Source organism: Thermobia domestica, chromosome 5 (assembly GCF_964235325.1).
Source record: "Thermobia domestica chromosome 5, izTheDome1.hap1.1, whole genome shotgun sequence".
Lineage (NCBI taxonomy): Eukaryota > Metazoa > Arthropoda > Insecta > Zygentoma > Lepismatidae > Thermobia > Thermobia domestica.
The window spans coordinates 312,111,491-312,132,681 of NC_137458.1; the positions used below are offsets into that span (position 1 = coordinate 312,111,491).

Consider the following 21,191-nt stretch of genomic DNA (forward strand, 5'->3'; position numbering starts at 1 on the left):
AGAATATCATACAAAGAACACAGATTAAACTAAGATAAACATTCATTTTTGTCTGGTCTAAAAATTTAAAGTACATATTTCTTTATCTAAAAGATGATATATTCACTATGTTTTCGATTATGGAGTACCTATCGCTTTGTTTCAGTTGAATATTAAGAAAAAAGGAAATTCAAACAACTTTTCATTTGCTTTCGTTCAGTGGACTCTCGATTCAGCCTTTCTCCCCTCATTTTTCCCAGGTTACTTTACGGTCGTTGACGTCACGTGGAGGTATCGCCAAGGATGTTATAAAATAGAGGATCTGTCTATACAACAAAATCATGAAACCATACGTATCCTATGATTGGTGATTTTTTTTTTTACCTGTGAAAGGTTGTTCCGAGGAATTTCTTCTCACTCCCATTTGTACACCCATACGAGCAGCAAGTAAACATTGTATAATATAAATCTCAAGCAACGACTTAAAGAAAAATAAGCGACAGACACACTACATGTCTACATATGAAGATAGCAATGTGTAAAGGTAGTGTTGCCACGTGACGAGACATTCTCGTGTCTCGTCTCGTCTCGTAAACGAGACGGGACAGAACCATTTTGGACGAGACACGAGACGAGACAGACTACTTGTCCCGTCTCGAAAACGAGACGAGACATGAGACGAGACGGGACGTCTCGTGGTCTCGTGAAATGTCTCGTCTCGTCTCGTGTCTCGAAAATGAAAACGCTGGCGGGAATGGCCAAGGTTGAAATTGCCAGTGGTCATATAGATTCCAAAAGGAAAATCCCATTTGTGAGAAAACATGTTGAAAAGCCTTCATAGAAAAGTATCCTCTGTCTATTGAATGAAACAATCGTGATACATGAGCTTCCAGGAATATCATTCTTAATGTCTTGTCCCCAATTCCCCTTGCTGTAAACTGAGGAATTCTCATTTTTTTTTATTTCTGGCTGGAATGATGACAAACAAAATCAAAGACAGGGCAGGTTTTTACAAGGTCAAGAAACCGAACTACCACCACCATCTATTCAATTTGAAAACTGGGTAAGGTCTACACTCATTACAGGCTGTAGTTGAAAGTTCTGGCTGAGATGGCGGAAGAGAACAGAACAGACTACACTTGTCTTTTTTCTCTGGTGGCGGTACTCTTTTTGCTTTATGAACCGAAAACGGCAATTGAAGTATGTCATCTTGCACCTAAAATTTTGTCTTCTCTCTCTCTCTCTCTCTCTCTCTCTCTCTCTCACACACACACACACACACATACACATACACATACTTTTACCATTTTACCAATCGCTCGCTTATTATACAGCAGTCATGTTGTAAAATTCACCTCTTCGTTTGGAAGGCGGGCGAAGGACAAAGAAAGCAAAGATATTATCGACGAACCCTTCAAATTGTTTGCTTTCAGCAAATTTATGATACTAACAATAACACTTTAGGTGAAGAGGTTTTACAGGGGGACCTTCGTTTTGTTACGCGGAAATGTTTGATCTGACCAGAGTGCGAAATTGCCTTCTGCTTCCATGTTGAGAGGAGGGGAATACTTCCCTTTCCCAGTGAATAATATTCATTAGGACCTGAATTATCTTCAGAAATTGTTTCTTACAGGCATATAAAACCTCTCGAACTTGATAAGTTTAAAGAACATTTGGTATAATATTCATGGAACTCCGTTGAAAGCAGAAAATATCATGAGAATGATCAAAATTCGAACATAGGAGAACATAATTAACAGAAAAGAAATAGGATACCCAGAGCATATTTTTAAACCTGCTATACGATGTATATCCTATATTTTTACTAATTCCTTACTCCCATGAAAGTATCCTGGGGAGGATATTCTCTCCAATTTTTTTCAGACTGAAATCCTTTTATCCCGCACGATTTCGCCCCCTGACACAATACGAAAAAACAAATGCTGTTAAAATCCATACACATGACCCTTCCAGTACTCAACCCAGGGCCTTCAAGCCATGGTCTATTGCCGCAGACCGCTCGGCTTGGTATGAAGATGTACGTTGTATGATTGCGAATAGACCACGATAATATAAGAAATTGTAATCCAAAATGGCCAACCAAAAATCAACTTTTTAGCCACTAGCTAATCTGGGTGTACTGTCACGAGTTTGTTACACAAACGGGGCAGCCACCACATAGTAACACACACCCCGCGGTTATGGGAACAGATTTGAACTATAAAGATGAAGACTGGCCCCAAGCATTCTTTCGTCCGATGTATCGTTCAGCTCCCATTACTATGGCACTTTAAGTAGAGCTTACTGTGCAGTAACATATAAAATTTCAATCAAATATTTTCCATTACTCAATAAAATTATTTGGTTCCGAACTTTTTTTTTAAAAAAAAAAATAATAATTGCAACAAATCTAAACATGCTAAAATGGAAAGTAGTTTTTGGATTGTTATGGGTTAACACTGTGAAACCTAAAGGCTGGAATATATGAAATCAAAGTGTACACACATATCTATCTCTCTATTTATCTATATATCTTTCCATCTCTCTCTCTCTCTCTCTCTCTCTCTCTATATATATATATATATATATATATATATATATATATATATATATATAGACACTATAAAGGAAGTGGGCTGATAGTATACGATAGTGTCGGGGATGGTGACACCTTTACATCGAACTTTGCTTGTCGTGTAAACATTATTTGACATTAGTGTCTTCATCTTCGACGTACCTATGAGCAATTTGCTGTATATTCAATGTTTCAGAATGTAAAAAAAAAAAAAAAAAAAAAAAAAAAGCCAGGGTCGAGAAGCCTCAGACAACTAACAGCAGAGATATATTATCTTGTAAACTATTTGTCCTTACCTTGTGAGCTTATTTGAATTTATTTTTAAGACCTTTAGGCAACTTTGTCCGAATGGATGATGATGGGAAAATTAGTGGAATGAAGGAAGTGGTAGGATACTAGACAACTTCGAGAAAAGACAAACATTCGAAAAATGAAATGAAATCTTTGAGTTTTACGTCCCACGGTTATGCCGCTTAGGCTAAAGGAGACAGTGATGATGAGTAATGAATGAAATGGTGGAATGAAGAAAGTGGGAGGAACGGGAGAACCCAGAGAAAACCCACGCACACAGTGTTTGTCCACCACAAAGTTCACTTGGCGGGGCTGGGATCGAACCCGAGACACCAAGCACCACAAGTGAACGCCCTACCACTGAGCCACCGCGGTCTCCACACACATTCAATGTTTGTCCATCACAAAGCTCACATGGCACTAACCGAGATCGAACCAACTACCACATACACTAGAGGTGAAGGCTTCACGGTGTAGCTACCGTGACATTTCTTGTCTTGTGTGTTCTGGGTAATACTTGTAACTTAGTTGTATCTTGATTAGCATGATGCAGCCTGCTACATTTTACTTTCGTTCCCATGGTATGCTGCTATATTTTTTACGAGACAAGACGAGACAAACGAGACGAGACGGGACAGAACCTCTCGCGACGAGACACGAGACGAGACGAGCACATTTTTTCGAGACGAGACACGAGACGAGACATGCTTTGCACGAGGCGAGACAGCCTGAAGTCTCGTCTCGTCTCGTCTCGTGGCAACACTATTTAAAGGCAACATATATATATGGCGGAAACGAGAGTAGCCGTTCAGACATGCCAATGCTAGGTTGTTTTGGCTTCATTCAGTTAATAGGATGAGGATACACATGGGCAGATCCTCTATTTTATATCATCCTTGAGAATCGCGAGGTATCGTTCAAACGACCCACTTGGAAGAGTGATAGTCCCGGAAGTAACTTTTTTCGCGCGCTACCCTAGCCAGGCGTTTTAAGTTGGTAACAAAATTTATATAGTGGGGGTAAAGGAGGAACAAAACGAACCCTGACTGACTTCTAGCCCGTTCCTTCTCCTCCTTCTCCTTCTCCTCCTCATCCGCCTCCTCCTACTACTACTACTTATCTGCACAAAAGTAAGTGAATCCTTTTTTGAGTATTATTTTCATCTTATTTTAATGGAAAAAGTGTTTTGAAAATTTAAAAAAATTTTCCTTGAGTAGGGTTTGAACCCACGCTAAAAGAGATCTCTATTACTAGTTGCAATAGCACGCTCGGCCACGAGGACCGACAACAGCAAGCGTTTGATTTCTGCTATATGAATACTAAGTGTCAAGAAACGGATAACGCCAACCAATCAGAACCATATATTTAGTTCCTACTTCCGGGAGCATTACTTCCCCGAGTGAGTCTTTCGTTCAAAAGAACAAGTGAAATACTGCATACGCAATTACGCCAGTTGGTGTACTGTTTCAAGATGGGCAAAAGTTTCTCCAGATGATGTCACAGACAGGGAGCTAATCAGAACGCTAAACGCGAGCTGGGGTTACCTGTTATTTTATATACTTTGATTTCGGTACCGATTCAGATGAAGCCAAAGATTTCTTCACTTTTAGATTTCTTCACTCATGACTTTTATGGGATTAGGAACTAGTGGAAAGTCGTTAACAGCTGAAAGCCACGGTACGTTTTAAATTTAATCAATTACGTTTCCCTTACTTTAATTTTAATGCATTACATTTTTTTCATTATTTTTTCCGACTGTGAATAATAATAATAATAACTTTCTTTTCGATATCATGATGGCGCTGATTTTTTACAGTCATTTTGAAGATTAATAACAAATACCTTGGTGATAACTTTTTCGACGAGGAACATTTAATAACGGTTTCGAGAACAAAGATATGCAAAACGTGGTGAATTGTTATTGTAGTGTCGTGAATTACAAATCATAGAAACAGTTGGACATATTGAATATGCATTTGAAAGAGACAAATTAATTCTCCATCGTCTTTCCTTACACAGGAACAAAACTCGTTCAATTGTTTTATTTTTAGTGTTCAAATTGTATTAAGGCAAGAAATTACTGTGAAAATTTATATTTAATTGTAACTCGTTCCTTATAAATAACAATAAGTTAAAACAGTTTTAGTACATCCACAGGATGTTAATTTTTAAATATTTGCTTTATCATAACCCAAGATGTAATTGTGTTTCGGTTAATCAGAATAACAATATGAAAATGATTAGTCTAACAAACAGCAATATCCATTCTGCTGTTATCCTCAGTGCTCTTCGTTCATGAAATTACTTCTCGAAAATTACGAATTATAAAGACATTAACCGCCTTAGGCAGAGTCGTTTTGACTTATGATTAGCGTCATACTAAAGGCTTGACTATTGCAGGAAACATATGTTAGTCGAACTCTTTAGAATTGCACCAATCCCTTGTCAGAACGACTCTGCATAAGGCTATAAACGATTATGCAGTGTTCTAAAATCTTTTTATTTCAAGTGTGACCTTAGAAAATATATGAAACACACTTCTACCCCCCTCTTACGGAAAGAACCATCCCTTTGCTTTGGAGAAAGAAGTGAACACTAGGGCGGATCTAGGACGGACTTCTGGAGGGGGAGGTGGGTTGTAATACTGCTACTTAGAACTACTTTTAAGAGTTCCAAACTCTGGGATGGGTTTTATTTATATGTTTATAAAATAAGAAAGTTTCCTCTTCTGGAGGATCGCCTCCCCTAGGTCCGCCCCTGACCTCTACTGTGTTGCCAATTTGTCATTGTCGTTTAGTCTTGACGAGTGAAGAGCGTACGCTACTTAGAATGGCTAACAAAACAATGAACAATGATGTCCGTCAATGTGGCAACCTTGTCCACATTTAGCTATTGAATTATCTCGACCAAAGCAACTTGTCTGTCTTCTTTTGAGGGTGGTACGAGAGGAAAACACACGTCGACAGCAGCGCCAGCACACTTGAAAGAAGAGCTCTAAGAGACACATTTCATGACAGTTCATAATTTCATGATAGAATAATGATGTACGTGTACACATAACGTGATGAGTTATTATTGTAGTGTGTCATGATTTAAGCACTTAATGTGTAATAGTGATAATGATGCATCTTGAACAAGTATTAAACAAAATGAAGCCCGATTCACAATATTGAATCCAGATGCGGAATTAGATAAGTCCTGCTGAAGAAAACCGAAGTTGAGAATTTCTTGTGAGACTATAAAGTTTAGATAATTCTGGAATGAGCGCTCTCCTTCGAGTTCCTTATCCTTATGTGTGATTCAATGAGATATTAAGCTAAAAGCATGTTTTCATAAAGGTATGATGTAATGCATATGACTCTCTAAAATCGAATTAATCACTGATTATCCTGATGACCAACTCCTATATTCCTAATGGAAATTCAAATTATTCCTACAATGCAACGAAAGTGATTCGGCGACACTACCGGCTAGAGTTGTAACTAACTGCGTCGTCTGCTACTGGCAGTAGCTAAGTGTATCACTAGCTTATTCTATCAGACTCGCGCTGCGACTGATTTTATTCGTTTTTGCTTTTAGTAGTTCATGGTACATAACTCTTTCAAGTGGCGGTGCCACAGTCACTACTCACTTAACTTAAGAGCAACTGAAACCTCTTTGGAATTAATTTCTTTTTTGTTTGTACCTTTCTCTCTCTCTCAAAAAAAAAAAAAAATACATAAAAGTTTAATTTAATTGAAGTTTTAGGATATAAAAATTCAAGTGCAAATTAAGGGAGGCGCGGTGGCTCAGTGGTAGAGCGTTCACCTCCGGTGCTTGGGGTCCCTGGTTCGATCTCAGCTGGTGCCGGGTGGACTTTGTTTTGGACAAACACTGTGCTCGTGGCTTTCCTCGGGGTTCTCCCGGTTCCTCCCACTTTCTTCGTTCCACTATTTCATTCATTTCTCATAATCACAGTCTCCTTTAGCCTAACCGGCATAATCGTGGGACGTAAAACTGACAGATTTCATTTCATTTCATTTCAAGTGTAAATGGGCAACAGACACAGAGGCCGTGTTCAAAAGATACAAGTACGCATTCGAAGTACACTTCTGTCCGGAACTGACGTCACCTAATGTGCGTCCAAAGGTCCAAGTTCACAAGTCTGTGAGTGCATAGTACGTAGTGTGCGAGGATTTACACTACGTTAGCACACTTGCGTACTTAAGATGGGAGTTCTTCGTAGTAGGAACAACAATAATGTCAAAATGACGTAATAAAATTTTAAAAGGCTTATTTTTAATATTTTTGTTGAGGTGAATATTTTTGTGAGCTGATCTTATAATAATTTCACTTGATAAATATACAAATTAGGGATTTTATAAGTGCAATACCAAAGTGTTACAAAATAACAAACGTATTTATGCCATATTCTATGAGTATGTAATGGAATTTAAAATAGTGTAGGGAAAGCAACGAAATAATTTTTTTAATAATGCTATAAGACATTTTTGCCTAAAATATTTCACGGTTTAAGCAGCTTAATTGTGATAATTAGACTATCGGTAATGCAGCTATTTGTACGTAAATTATAAACTTCAATGGCATATGAGTTATAATATTAAGCTTTAGCGTAGAATAACGAATACTTTAATTTTTGATTACTCTATGGCTAAAACTACATTTGCAAATGTTAATTCGTAGGTATTGTAGATAGGCCTAATTTTGATTCTAAACAAACAAATTACTTTCAAAGCTACTTTATTCTCTTGCACTTGATCTGTGTGAGGGATCGTAATATGTCACTTACTGTACATTTTGCATTTTTGACAGCTGGTCAAAAGTGAAAAACAAGTCTAAAATTTCTTTCTACACATTTATCAAAGATTTTACAAATTTCTCTTAATTCATGTAATCCCATTACTGTCCTATTATTATTAAGTACTCTGCCTATTGACAGATCCTGGGACTAATGAGTTTTTTTTTTCTTGTTATTATTCCCATTACTGTACCCACTATGAAACTATGAACAAGTAACTCCTTCCATGCAGTCGAACAATAAGAGCCATTTTTCATTAAAAAGTATCTTAATTTTCGTAAAATTCTTATTATATTAGTAGTTCTTATGTTTATATTTGAAGGAGAGGATTTGTGTAGTAACTGAGTAACCTTTTTCGCAGTGGGAAGAATATGGAAGAGAGAGTGGGTGTATACTAAGAGATGTAGGGCGCCGAAAGCGTAGCGAAGTCCATACGAGTGTTGGGGCTTACACATGTACAGGACTGCACTTAAGCGGCCGTATAAGATAGTAATCTTACATTTTTTTTATTTTTACCGTATTACTTTAATTAGGGTTATCCACCTTGTGTATATTTGATCCTTATACATTGATATTTCATAGTGACATAATAGCTTTTTTCCCTGTAAATGTTGGTCCTCACGTTGTTCAACTGCACTACTTCTTTCCTTGTCATCCTTGTAAGTTTACGTTTGGTGCAGATTAAGAATATGGAGACACTATTTCGAAGATTTACGGATAGAATCTATAGATTCATAACGAGAGTAATATCTACGGAACTTAATTATTAGCGCAATATAGTAGAAATAGTTTAATTAGTATGCCTATAACTGAAGCAATACAGTAGAACTACCACAATTACAGTATCATTGTTGTGTAATCCACCTTACAGGAAGCAGTTATACAGAATATGAACTCTCTAAGATCTCATACATTATGTATTCACCAAAGTAGTTTTGTGCCACATTACTGTAAATAACGCTCTCCTCAGTACCTTTCGGTGTTGAAACGCTCTTGCAAACTGCCTGTTTCAGCTGCAATAAAATCCCTAAGTTAATTTTAGGGACTAAGAAATTAAGTCACATTGCTTGCAAATAGCACCCGCAACAGTACCGTCAGCGCCCTAACTACCAGTGCTACTCTCCTCCCGGTCAATTAATACATATGTATTCCCTCACGCAATTATGCCTAATACAAGTAAAGTAGAACGTCGCCAATAGCTTAGTGTTTTTTTAATGCTGGTACGAGTTTATTGTGCACATAACACAATCTGTATTTAGTTATTGCCTTTACGCTCTGCTTTTGTTAATCTACACGTCAAAGATCCGAATGGCAAATATTTGCAGTTACGGCAAAGTTGAAGTTGTTGGCATACATAAAAGAGACACTGAAGTCATTTTATGGTTGCTCCATATGGTCGATCTGTACGATATACAAGGGCGCCGATTTCTCTGTAAATTTGGGGGGGGGGTGATTCAGATACAGAATACAGATATGAGGATTTTAAGACAAATTGCATTCAAATTATGCCAAATTATTGTATATTCACAGATACAATGAGGGGGATTGCATGAGCTTTGCGGGGGCCCCTGATCCTCCCGGAATCGGCGTCCTTGACGAAATATAAATCTTTAACATAACTGGAAAATAATTCATCTAAAAATATAGTTTTTTTTCTAGCAGGCGAAATTCTCCTTTCTTTTGTTATCAATGTTTCATTGTCTACCACAATGAGGCGCTGAAACGAAGTGCGGATCTAAAGCTAATTGGACGAAGTATACACTATCTAGTGTGCACTCCGTTTGTAGCCTGCGAGTGTGCACGCTTGAAATGTGCACTTCACACTTTTGGACACGGTCAGAATGTCATTTGTTATGCCTTAAATTTTTGTTTAGTTTTTGATAGAAAAGTTATTTTTCACTAGTATTTAATTTTTTGGTATTCCATGATTACTATGATCAAGTTGAATATATTTTACCAAGAAGAATACAATAACAAAGATACTTCGTAATTTTGGAATAATATCTTATTATAATTCCTAACAAAAGAAATGATTTCTAACCTTCAAATAAAAAACATCTAATCTATACTTATATACAAAATAAGCTCAAATGTCCGTTCTTCGCACGGGGAGAATATGTTTATGCAAAGTACTTGAATTCCCTTCCCCCTTACTGTATGCATTTCACCGAAACTGTAATGGTAAGAAAAGATAAAATACTCTACTACTCTACTTTTGGCATAAAGTTTCAAACACATCCCCGTTTTCCCCTAGAATATTCCCTTTAATCAAAACAAACTTCAAAAATCCCAGTTTGAGGTGAGATGGGATGACTATGTTTCAAAACTAATTTCAAATGATTCAACTCTTCTTCCGACTCCGAAAGCTATGGATTCGCAGGGTGTCTATCGGTCACGAAAGTCACGAATGTCACGAAAAAGTCACGAAATCAGAAAACGGTCATGAAAGTCACGAAATTTATCTTCTGGGTCATGATTTTTTTAAAATGGTACAAATGTAACTACAGATCGGAAAAATTCGTTCTATAAAACGTCAAAATTCACCACCAAAAATGTCTGGTCGGCTTTAGACGCTACCAAATCGCAAACAAAGTACGTTTCTATCGCATGGATGAAAATTCGGCCTAATTCGCACCCAAATTTGCTATTGAAAATGTTGGGAAATTTTATGATTTGGTGAAGAAAAGGTCACGAAAAAGTCATGAAATTTCATTTTGGAATTTTAGTAAACACCCTGATTCGGCAATAATCTTGGTTATTTTGGATATTCATCTCAGCCATCCTAAAAACTATAGATTAACACTAACATCGGACATTTTCGATTATTTCTACATGTTAGTTATCCCGTTCCCTCTCTCACAGAATTTTTGTTTTTTCAGATTTTGGGTCATATATGTACCAAGTTTGATTGAAATTGTTCAAACGTTCAGAGTTACGCTGCAACATTTGTACAAGCAATTTCATACAATGTTGTATACAGGGTGTTAATATGCTATACCGACAAACTGTAAGAGATGAATCATTACGTAGAACTAAGAGAAAATGTTCATATGGACTTCGAGAATTTGAGAAACCGTGAGCTGGCGATCCATACCAGCGTAAAGGAAGTCATACATACATAATCTAAAAATGCATATTCCATCACTGCCCGCAAATGACGCCTGGTAGCAAATGGTATTACTATCTTCGTTACTTTCGTATATGAAAAGATAATGTAGTCAATGTCTGCAAATGACGCACGGCAGAAAATTACATTATCTTAGTTACTTTTGTATATAAAAAGATAATGTCATCAATGTGCGCAAATGGCGTTACTATCTTAGTTACTTTAGTATACAAAAAGATAATATCACCAATGTCCGCAAATGACGCATGGCAGAAAATGACGTTATATCTTAGTTACTTTCGTATACAAAAAGATAATATCATCAATGTCCACAAATGAAGCATGGCAAAAATAACGCTACTATTTTAGTTACTTCTGTATTTTAAAAGATAATGTCATCAATGTCTGCAAATGACGCACGGCAGCAAATAACGTTACTGTCTGAGTTACTTCTATATATAAAAAGATGTCATCAATGCTCGCAAATGACATATTTACATGGGTAATTTCTCCATGGCAGCATATGATGCTGAAGAGTATCTTGTACCAAAACAGAGGATATTCTTGCTTTGTGTAATGTTTCGAGAGAAGTTTACTTACTTGAATATTCCAGATTTTTTTCTTCCTTAAATTTACTCTGAGTTTCATCACTTACACATCATTTATACAATTTCTGGCAAGCCATTTGTAGAAACAATTATCGATAATATCAAATAAAACATACAAACCAGAAAAAAGGAAGCAATAAAACGCACACTTAATAAAAAAAATCAACATTGATCAACACTTCCGCTACAAGAAAAATATCACTTGCAAAGTGCAATGATGTCAGTAATTACTCAAACAGACAACGTAATACAGTCAGTAATTGGTCACAGTCAATATAAAATGTACAATACGTTAATTGCACTTAGTTGCTATCTTATTATCTCACCAGGTATTCAATCGTTCACTGTATTCAGATTTCCAAATCTAATCAATATCTAATTGTAAGATGGTCTATTCCTAATTGTAAGATACTTTATTTGACTCTTCATTTGCTCATTGATTGTAGAAGATAGAAATTCTGAAATAATAATTCCAAAAACGTTGAATATGAAGATTGGACGAAATAGGAATTGATAACAGAAATGTCTGTTTGCTTCAGCAGGACTGTAGGCGAAACAGGAATATATCAAATAAGAATTGCTGTTCCGCCTACATCTAAGAGTAGATGGAGATAATTATATAAATTGCCAGCACGTGAAAAAGGAAATTCGGTTTCACTTACACCCAAGTTGAGATGTAATTGTAGGCCAAATTGTAGTCTTAACATTATTTGACCAAGCAAGAATTCTTGTTTCACCTAAATTTAGGATAGCATACAGAAAATAGTATAAATTTTTGATGCTCTGCAAATGAAAGTGTAATATGTCAAACAAGAAGACATCAAACAAATCACGGAAATAAAATATTGTATTTGTTTATTTTAAAAGAACAAATAGACTTAATGCCCAAATATAGTGTCATGTATATACATCATATTACAGTTATATTAAAACTAACAACATCTAATTGTCTTCAATAATCGCGAATTCATCGTTAAAAACTTCATCAGTCCATAAATTCAGATTTGAAGGAAAGTTGAGGGCATTTTGAAAAACAAAGGGCCTACTTTAATCTATTTCTGTAATGGAACCGCCCCTGAAGATTTTGAAGAAAGCCACAATAAATATTCTTGCCAAAAAAAAGTTTTTCGAGGAAAAACAATATTTCAATCGTTAGACCCTAATCAATAGACCCTACTAATTCCTTCTAACGAGTAAAGATTAATATTTTTATCGTTAGATCCTATTAATTCCTTCTAACGAGTAACGATTATTATTTGAATCATTAGACCCTACTAATTCCTTCTAACAAGTAACGATTAATATTTTAATTGACAGAGCCTACTAATTCCTTCTAACGAGTAACGATTATTATTTGAATCATTAGACCCTACTAATTCCTTCTAACAAGTAACGATTAATATTTTAATTGACAGAGTCTACTAATTCCTTCTAACGAGTAACGATTATTATTTGAATCATTAGACCCTACTAATTCCTTCTAACAAGTAACGATTAATATTTTAATTGACAGAGCCTACTAATTCCTTCTAACGAGTAACGATTATTATTTGAATCATTAGACCCTACTAATTCCTTCAAACGTGTAACGAATAATATTTTAATTCTTAGATCCTGTTAATTCCTTCTGTCATCAAGTAAAAGTTAACTCCTGCAAAATTTTATTGATTAAATGATAAATTAACAAAATTTTTACTGGATTAACTTAATCGTCAATTTTTAACGGTTTAATTACTAGCCTGGTAAATATTTAGTAAAACATGTTAATGTTAATATAAAAGTAAGCCTTATTCCTATCGATGACTTGAACTTTCCTTCTCTTTGTATGTGTGTGTCGTGAGTCTTCATTATCCCCTAAAAATTCTTTCTGCCGGTGTTCGTATTATTCTGTGAAATTTAAATTCCATTCTGCTTTAGATAAGGTCCTTTATTAAGCTGTAAAATTTCTGTTGTGAGCATTTTGCTTACAATGTTCGCACTATTGTTTTGCTCTTAAATTATGCTGCAATTAGTAATTCAAAGATTTACACACATAAAAAAATGTCCACTGCAAAAAAAAAAAAAAATCTTATTCTTCTTTTGTTTGTGAAGATGGTGTGGACATTCTTCGTATAACATTAAATCCTTTAATTGTTTACAAGTAAGAGGTCTCTGTTTGATAGTCGTAGTAGCTGAGGAAAGCTTAATTGAGACACAAAAGCTCTACTTTTTAAAACGACTTATTTGCCCACACGACGGTGCACACGTAGAATAGTAATAACTTGGTTAAAACGATTCGAAAACATTTAACAAGTCCATAAAGACGTTCTAAAATTTCAAAGTTTCAATAAGAAAAGCTCATTAAAAATTACAAATAAAGAGCATAGACAGAGCTTATATTCAAAGAATGCAACTTTTTTTTAACATTCCTGTCTTCTATAGTATATGTGACCGTTATTCATATGACGCACTGTTTATGGTTTTACGGTGATAAAATGTCAATAATGTATCTCGGTTGAAACCTCTTGTAAGAAACGAAATCGAAATTGCGAGACATATTTTGACGACCGTAATGTGATAGATGTAGTTCTGTCGGCCATAGTTATTAACATGGAAAATCGTTTGCGTTTTTAAATTACCTCATGTGTTACTACAGTGAAACCTGTCTATGTTGGCCACCATCGGTTCCATTGAAAAATGGCCAATTTAGACAGGTGGCCAACTTACAGAAACTAACTGTAATGATCTATTGTTAGAATAGGATTTCTAGTATTACTTGATTGTAAAGTTTTAACAAGCAAGGGCACAACAGCTACTTTTAAATAATGTACAGTTTTTTTTTTTGGTTCTTTTCGGCACATATGCACATTCTAATTTTATAGTTTTTGTATAGTATCGGCAATGGTACGGAAGGTGATATGTTTACAAGGTTGCGTTATATATTTAAATAGGATAGATAGATGTAAAGCAACTTTGTGAACACACTACCTTCCGCAACTGGGATTGGATTTCAATGACACTTTGCTGATATTTTGAGTGCCTTAATACCGCGGTCCAGTTAGACGATGGATAACTTTGGTCCAAGGGGGAGCTAACCCCCTCTCTCATATAGACGTGGCAATGATTATGCAGCTAGAAAGACGGAACACGCTCAACTCGCAAACTTTGACACAACTAAACGCAAACGAAAGCGGGCCTAATTGCTGAACCATGTATAGTTTTTAAAATCTAACATGAAAAATATCCGAACATTTAAATTTTTTCGGGCTATGACCATCGTCACGCACGTGCTTTCTTCGCATTTTTACCATGTCCTCACTTTTTTCTCCGTGTAACATCAGTCCTGATTTTTTTGTAATATGTAGTTTATTCATATGCAGAATTACTTTGTGGCCTAAGCAGCAATGTTTAGCACTTTGTCCTCCTGACATATGATGGCCTAAAAATGGCATCAAAATCACAAACTTTAACTTTCGTACCCCCATAAATCTACGGTGCCAGTAGTATCATAGCTGTGAATATTTCTGCAGACTCTTTACATGCAATAGTATTAAGCACAAAACTTATGAATTCCCATTTTATGCCATTCTAACATACAGCCCGTTTAAAAGTGTAATTTTCTCTAGTTTCTCTGGTAATTTCATGTATTGGTCTGCAACTCTGCATATTTATTTAGAAGCAAGAATATATATTCTTCGTGTACCTTAATCTCTCCTCTAAACATTCGTTTTTGTTTGGTGTTCGTCTGATTCGTACGTCCTGAGCAATTGTAGTTTTCGTACACACTTGCAAATGCAAAAATTGGCACTCCACCAACAACAAAGATGGCCGCCATTCAGGAACACTTGTAAATACGACAACAGTGTTATTGACCTTCTCATACACAAAGTTCATCACACTCAAATTTTTGTAATTTTCGATGATCGAGCAACCTACTCTGGACCACTTCGTTTGAGTTGGCCCTTCTTCCATTAGATAGAGTTGTTCAAGTATTACGTAATCACATTTCTAATCATTTTCGTAGAATTTCTCCTTCCTAGTTAAGCAAATAAAAGCAGATAACTTATCTCTTCCGCCCCCCTCCCCAGCGGCAAGCAATTTTTATTTTCAATTTCTCAGGATCAGTTATATTTTGTGGCATGGTGGCATTCAGAGTCTGTTTTAGCTCATTCAAGGTATAATGTTTCCCATTGTTGTCTCTTCAGTTTTATTAGTTAAAACAATATGTTTTTCTTGAATGGTCAGCAGAAAATAACCAAAAATATATGTCAGGGATTATTGATTAAAATATTTCAAAAGCAAAATGCAGATTGAAACAGGGTACTAAAAATAACAGTAAGATTGGGCAGTGGAACCATTTGTCCCTGGTCCAATGAAACGAATGCTTCGTTCAATGTCAAAGTAGTTAAATCATGAACTTAATTAAATCCATGCTTTATGTATTCAAGTTTTTTTTTCAAATTTTGAATTGTCATACTCAGAAGTTGAAGAGAATAATTATATAGCCTACCTATTCCTGTGAAAAAAAAACAAACTATAATATTAGCTTAATTTCTTCTTCGCTGAAATCCGTAATATTTAAGCATTCTGAGAAATATTTTCGGGACTCCGGAACGTAGATTTCCTTCCCGTGACAGTCCTGAATTTTCCGGGACGAATGGCAACCCTAGAGTATCCCGAAAAAGCCCACGGACACGATGTTGTCCACCACAAACTTACTTGCCGGGGATCGAACGAGGGAACCACGCACCCAGAGGTAAACGCTCTACCACAGAGCATGGTATCCCCACTGAAGTAGAATTAGTTTGTAAATAAACATAATGTTTTCTTATTAAATTATAAGAATTATTTGTTTGATTGAAACACCCTATACAGAGTTATTTGAGAGGGAATAGGTTTCAATTTTCTATTCTTTTTATTTCAGGATGAACTGTGTGACGCTTTGTATGAGCCAACGGTAGCACCTGCACCACAGAAAGCAACAACCGCTTCTACAACAACAACAACAAAAACAACAACGGTAAAGGCAAAAACAAAAGCACCAAAATCAAAATCATCATCTTCTTCACCAACATTAAAGACGGCAAGCACGAGGTCAGGACGTAAAGAAGCCTCTAGGTCCAGATCATCTACAAAACCACCTACCAATCGCGTATTGAACTGTAGTAAGTAATTTCAAGTTCATTCAATGTAACCTATAGCATGATACTGTATAGAGAGGTGCATAATTATGTATATAATATTTCTCTGACTGTAGCATTTAAAATTCTGGTTTAAAAGTTTCGATTCGGCAACACTGTGTAGCCTGAGAGTGCGGATAACGGTTACTGGACTTAGAACCATACCAGTGCGAGAGTAGCTGAACGAAAGATTCCCAAACCGCTGTATCGATAGACGTGGGTCTGTGGAGTGGCCTGCTCCATCTCCCGATCTGAAACCACCCTAACTTTTTCTTATGGGGTGTTTTAAGGGACAAAGTGTGTCAACATCACATATGCTATTTTGCCGAACTACGAGAACCTATCACAGAAAAGTTCCAAGGATACTACTACGGGTCTGTGAAGCTGCTTGTGACAACGTTGCTCTTCGTCTCCAGGCATGTATCGATTTGGATGGTTGCCCTTCGTCTCCAGGCATGTGTCGATTTGGATGGTTGCTCTTCGTCTCCAGGCATGTGTCGATTTGGATGGTTGCTCTTCGTCTCCAGGCATGTATCGATTTGGATTGTTGCTCTTCGTCTCCAGGCATGTATCGATTTGGATGGTTGCTCTTCGTCTCTAGGCATGTATTGATTTGTATGATTGCTCTTCGTCTCCAGGCATGTATTGATTTGGATGGTTGCTCTTCGTCTCCAGGCATGTATTGATTTGTATGATTGCTCTTCGTCTCCAGGCATGTATCGATTTGGATGGTTGTTCTTTGTCTCCAGGCATGTATCGATTTGGATGACTGTTCTTCGTCTCCAGGCATGTATCGATTTGGATGGTTACTCTTCGTCTCCAGGCATGTATCGATTTGGATGGTTACTCTTCGTCTCCAGGCATGTATCGATTTGGAAGGTTACTCTTTGTCTCCAGGCATGTATCGATTTGGATGGTTGTACTTCGTCTCCAGGCATGTATCGATTTGGATGGTTACTCTTTGTCTCCAGGCATGTATCGATTTGAATGGTTGCTCTTCATCTCCAGGCATGTATTGATTTGGATGGTTGCTCTTCGTCTCCAGGCATATATCGATTTGGATGGTTACTCTTTGTCTCCAGGCATATATCGATTTGGATGGTTGCTCTTCGTCTCCAGGCATGTATCGATTTGGATGGTTACTCTTTGTCTCTAGGCATGTATCGATTTGGATGGTTGCTCTTCATCTCCAGGCATGTATTGATTTGGATGGTTACTCTTTGTCTCCAGGCATGTATCGATTTGGATGGTTGCTCTTCGTCTCCAGGCATATATCGATTTGGATGGTTACTCTTTGTCTCCAGGCATGTATCGATTTGGATGGTTACTCTTCGTCTCCAGGCATGTATCGATTTGGATGGTTACTCTTCGTCTCGAGGCATGTATCGATTTAGATGGTTGCTCTTTGTCTCCAGGCATGTATTGATTTGGATGGTTGCTCTTCGTCTCCCAGGCATGTATCGATTTGGATGGTTGCTCTTCGTCTCCAGGCATGTATCGATTTGGATGGTTGCTCTTCGTCTCCATGCATGTATCGATTTGGATGGTTACTCTTTGTCTCCAGGCGTGTATTGATTTGGATTGTTACTCTTCGTCTCGAGGCATGTATCGATTTAGATGGTTGCTCTTCGTCTCCAGGCATGTATTGATTTGGATGGTTGCTCTTCGTCTTCAGGCATGTATTGATTTGAATGGTTGCTCTTCGTCTCGAGGCATGTATCGATTTAGATGGTTGCTCTTCGTCTCGAGGCATGTATCGATTTGGATGGTTGCTCTTCGTCTCCAGGCATGTATTGATTTGAATGGTTGCTCTTCGTCTTCAGGCATGTATTGATTTGGATGGTTACTCTTCGTCTCCAGGCATATATCGATTTGGATGGTTACTCTTTGTCTCCAGGCATATATCGATTTGGATGGTTGCTCTTCGTCTCCAGGCATGTATCGATTTGAATGGTTGCTCTTCATCTCCAGCCATGTATTGATTTGGATGGTTACTCTTCGTCTCCAGGCATGTATCGATTTGGATTGTTACTCTTCGTCTCGAGGCATGTATCGATTTAGATGGTTGCTCTTCGTCTCCAGGCATGTATTGATTTGGATGGTTGCTCTTCGTCTTCAGGCATATATCGATTTGGATGGTTACTCTTTGTCTCCAGGCATGTATCGATTTAGATGGTTACTCTTCGTCTCCAGGCATGTATCGATTTGGATGGTTACTCTTCGTCTCGAGGCATGTATCGATTTAGATGGTTGCTCTTCGTCTCCAGGCATGTATTGATTTGGATGGTTGCTCTTCGTCTCCAGGCATGTATCGATTTGGATGGTTGCTCTTCGTCTCCAGGCATGTATCGATTTGGATGGTTGCTCTTCGTCTCCATGCATGTATCGATTTGGATGGTTACTCTTTGTCTCTAGGCGTGTATTGATTTGGATTGTTACTCTTCGTCTCGAGGCATGTATCGATTTAGATGGTTGCTCTTCGTCTCCAGGCATGTATTGATTTGGATGGTTGCTCTTCGTCTTCGGCATGTATTGATTTGAATGGTTGCTCTTCGTCTCGAGGCATGTATCGATTTAGATGGTTGCTCTTCGTCTCGAGGCATGTATCGATTTAGATGGTTGCTCTTCGTCTCCAGGCATGTATTGATTTGAATGGTTGCTCTTCGTCTTCAGGCATGTATTGATTTGGATGGTTACTCTTCGTCTCCAGGCATGTATCGATTTGGAAGGTTACTTTTGTCTCCAGGCATGTATCGATTTGGATGGTTGTACTTCGTCTCCAGGCATGTATCGATTTGGATGGTTACTCTTTGTCTCCAGGCATGTATCGATTTGGATGGTTGCTCTTCATCTCCAGGCATGTATTGATTTGGATGGTTGCTCTTCGTCTCCAGGCATATATCGATTTGGATGGTTACTCTTTGTCTCCAGGCATATATCGATTTGGATGGTTGCTCTTCGTCTCCAGGCATGTATCGATTTGGATGGTTACTCTTTGTCTCTAGGCATGTATCGATTTGGATGGTTGCTCTTCATCTCCAGGCATGTATTGATTTGGATGGTTACTCTTTGTCTCCAGGCATGTATCGATTTGGATGGTTGACTCTTCGTCTCCAGGCATATATCGATTTGGATGGTTACTCTTTGTCTCCAGGCATGTATCGATTTGGATGGTTACTCTTCGTCTCCAGGCATGTATCGATTTGGATGGTTACTCTTCGTCTCGAGGCATGTATCGATTTAGATGGTTGCTCTTCGTCTCCAGGCATGTATTGATTTGGATGGTTGCTCTTCGTCTCCAGGCATGTATCGATTTGGATGGTTGCTCTTCGTCTCCAGGCATGTATCGATTTGGATGGTTGCTCTTCGTCTCCATGCATGTATCGATTTGGATGGTTACTCTTTGTCTCTAGGCGTGTATTGATTTGGATTGTTACTCTTCGTCTCGAGGCATGTATCGATTTAGATGGTTGCTCTTCGTCTCCAGGCATGTATTGATTTGGATGGTTGCTCTTCGTCTTCAGGCATGTATTGATTTGAATGGTTGCTCTTCGTCTCGAGGCATGTATCGATTTAGATGGTTGCTCTTCGTCTCGAGGCATGTATCGATTTAGATGGTTGCTCTTCGTCTCCAGGCATGTATTGATTTGAATGGTTGCTCTTCGTCTTCAGGCATGTATTGATTTGGATGGTTACTCTTCGTCTCCAGGCATATATCGATTTGGATGGTTTACTCTTTGTCTCCAGGCATATATCGATTTGGATGGTTGCTCTTCGTCTCCAGGCATGTATCGATTTGAATGGTTGCTCTTCATCTCCAGCCATGTATTGATTTGGATGGTTACTCTTCGTCTCCAGGCATGTATCGATTTGGATTGTTACTCTTCGTCTCGAGGCATGTATCGATTTAGATGGTTGCTCTTCGTCTCCAGGCATGTATTGATTTGGATGGTTGCTCTTCGTCTTCAGGCATATATCGATTTGGATGGTTATTCTTGTTCTCCAGGCATGTATCGATTTAGATGGTTACTCTTCGTCTCCAGGCATGTATCGATTTGGATGGTTACTCTTCGTCTCGAGGCATGTATCGATTTAGATGGTTGATTTTCGTCTCCCAGGCATGTATTGATTTGGATGGTTGCTCTTTCGTCTCCAGGCATGTATCGATTTGGATGGTTGCTCTTCGTCTCCAGGCATGTATCGATTTGGATGGTTGCTCTTCGTCTCCATGCATGTCGATTTGGATGGTTACTTTTGTCTCTAGGCGTGTATTGATTTGGATTGTTACTCTTCGTCTCGAGGCATGTATCGATTTAGATGGTTGCTCTTGTCTCCAGGCATGCTCGAGGCATGTATCGATTTAGATGGTTGCTTTCGTCTCTGTACGATTAGATGGTTGCTCTTCGTCTCCAGGCATGTATTGATTTGAATGGTTGCTCTTCGTCTTCAGGCATGTATTGATTTGGATGGTTACTCTTCGTCTCCAGGCATATATCGATTTGGATGGTTACTCTTTGTCTCCAGGCATATATCGATTTGGATGGTTGCTCTTCGTCTCCAGGCATGTATCGATTTGAATGGTTGCTCTTCATCTCCAGCCATGTATTGATTTGGATGGTTACTCTTTGTCTCCAGGCATGTATCGATTTAGGATTGTTGCTCTTCGTCTCCAATT

General features: G+C 37.7%; 1 protein-coding gene across 2 annotated transcripts in view; it reads left to right on the top strand.

The window, feature by feature from the left end:
* Nucleotides 1–21,191, top strand: part of LOC145684962 (clotting factor G beta subunit-like) — a 163,444-nt gene that overhangs the window by 99,934 nt on the left and 42,319 nt on the right. For both annotated transcript variants that reach the window (XM_081757314.1, XM_081757313.1), the window contains one exon: nt 16,261–16,501. In XM_081757314.1, the coding sequence (XP_081613440.1) occupies nt 16,261–16,501 (241 nt within the window). The remainder of the gene's footprint in view (nt 1–16,260; nt 16,502–21,191) is intronic.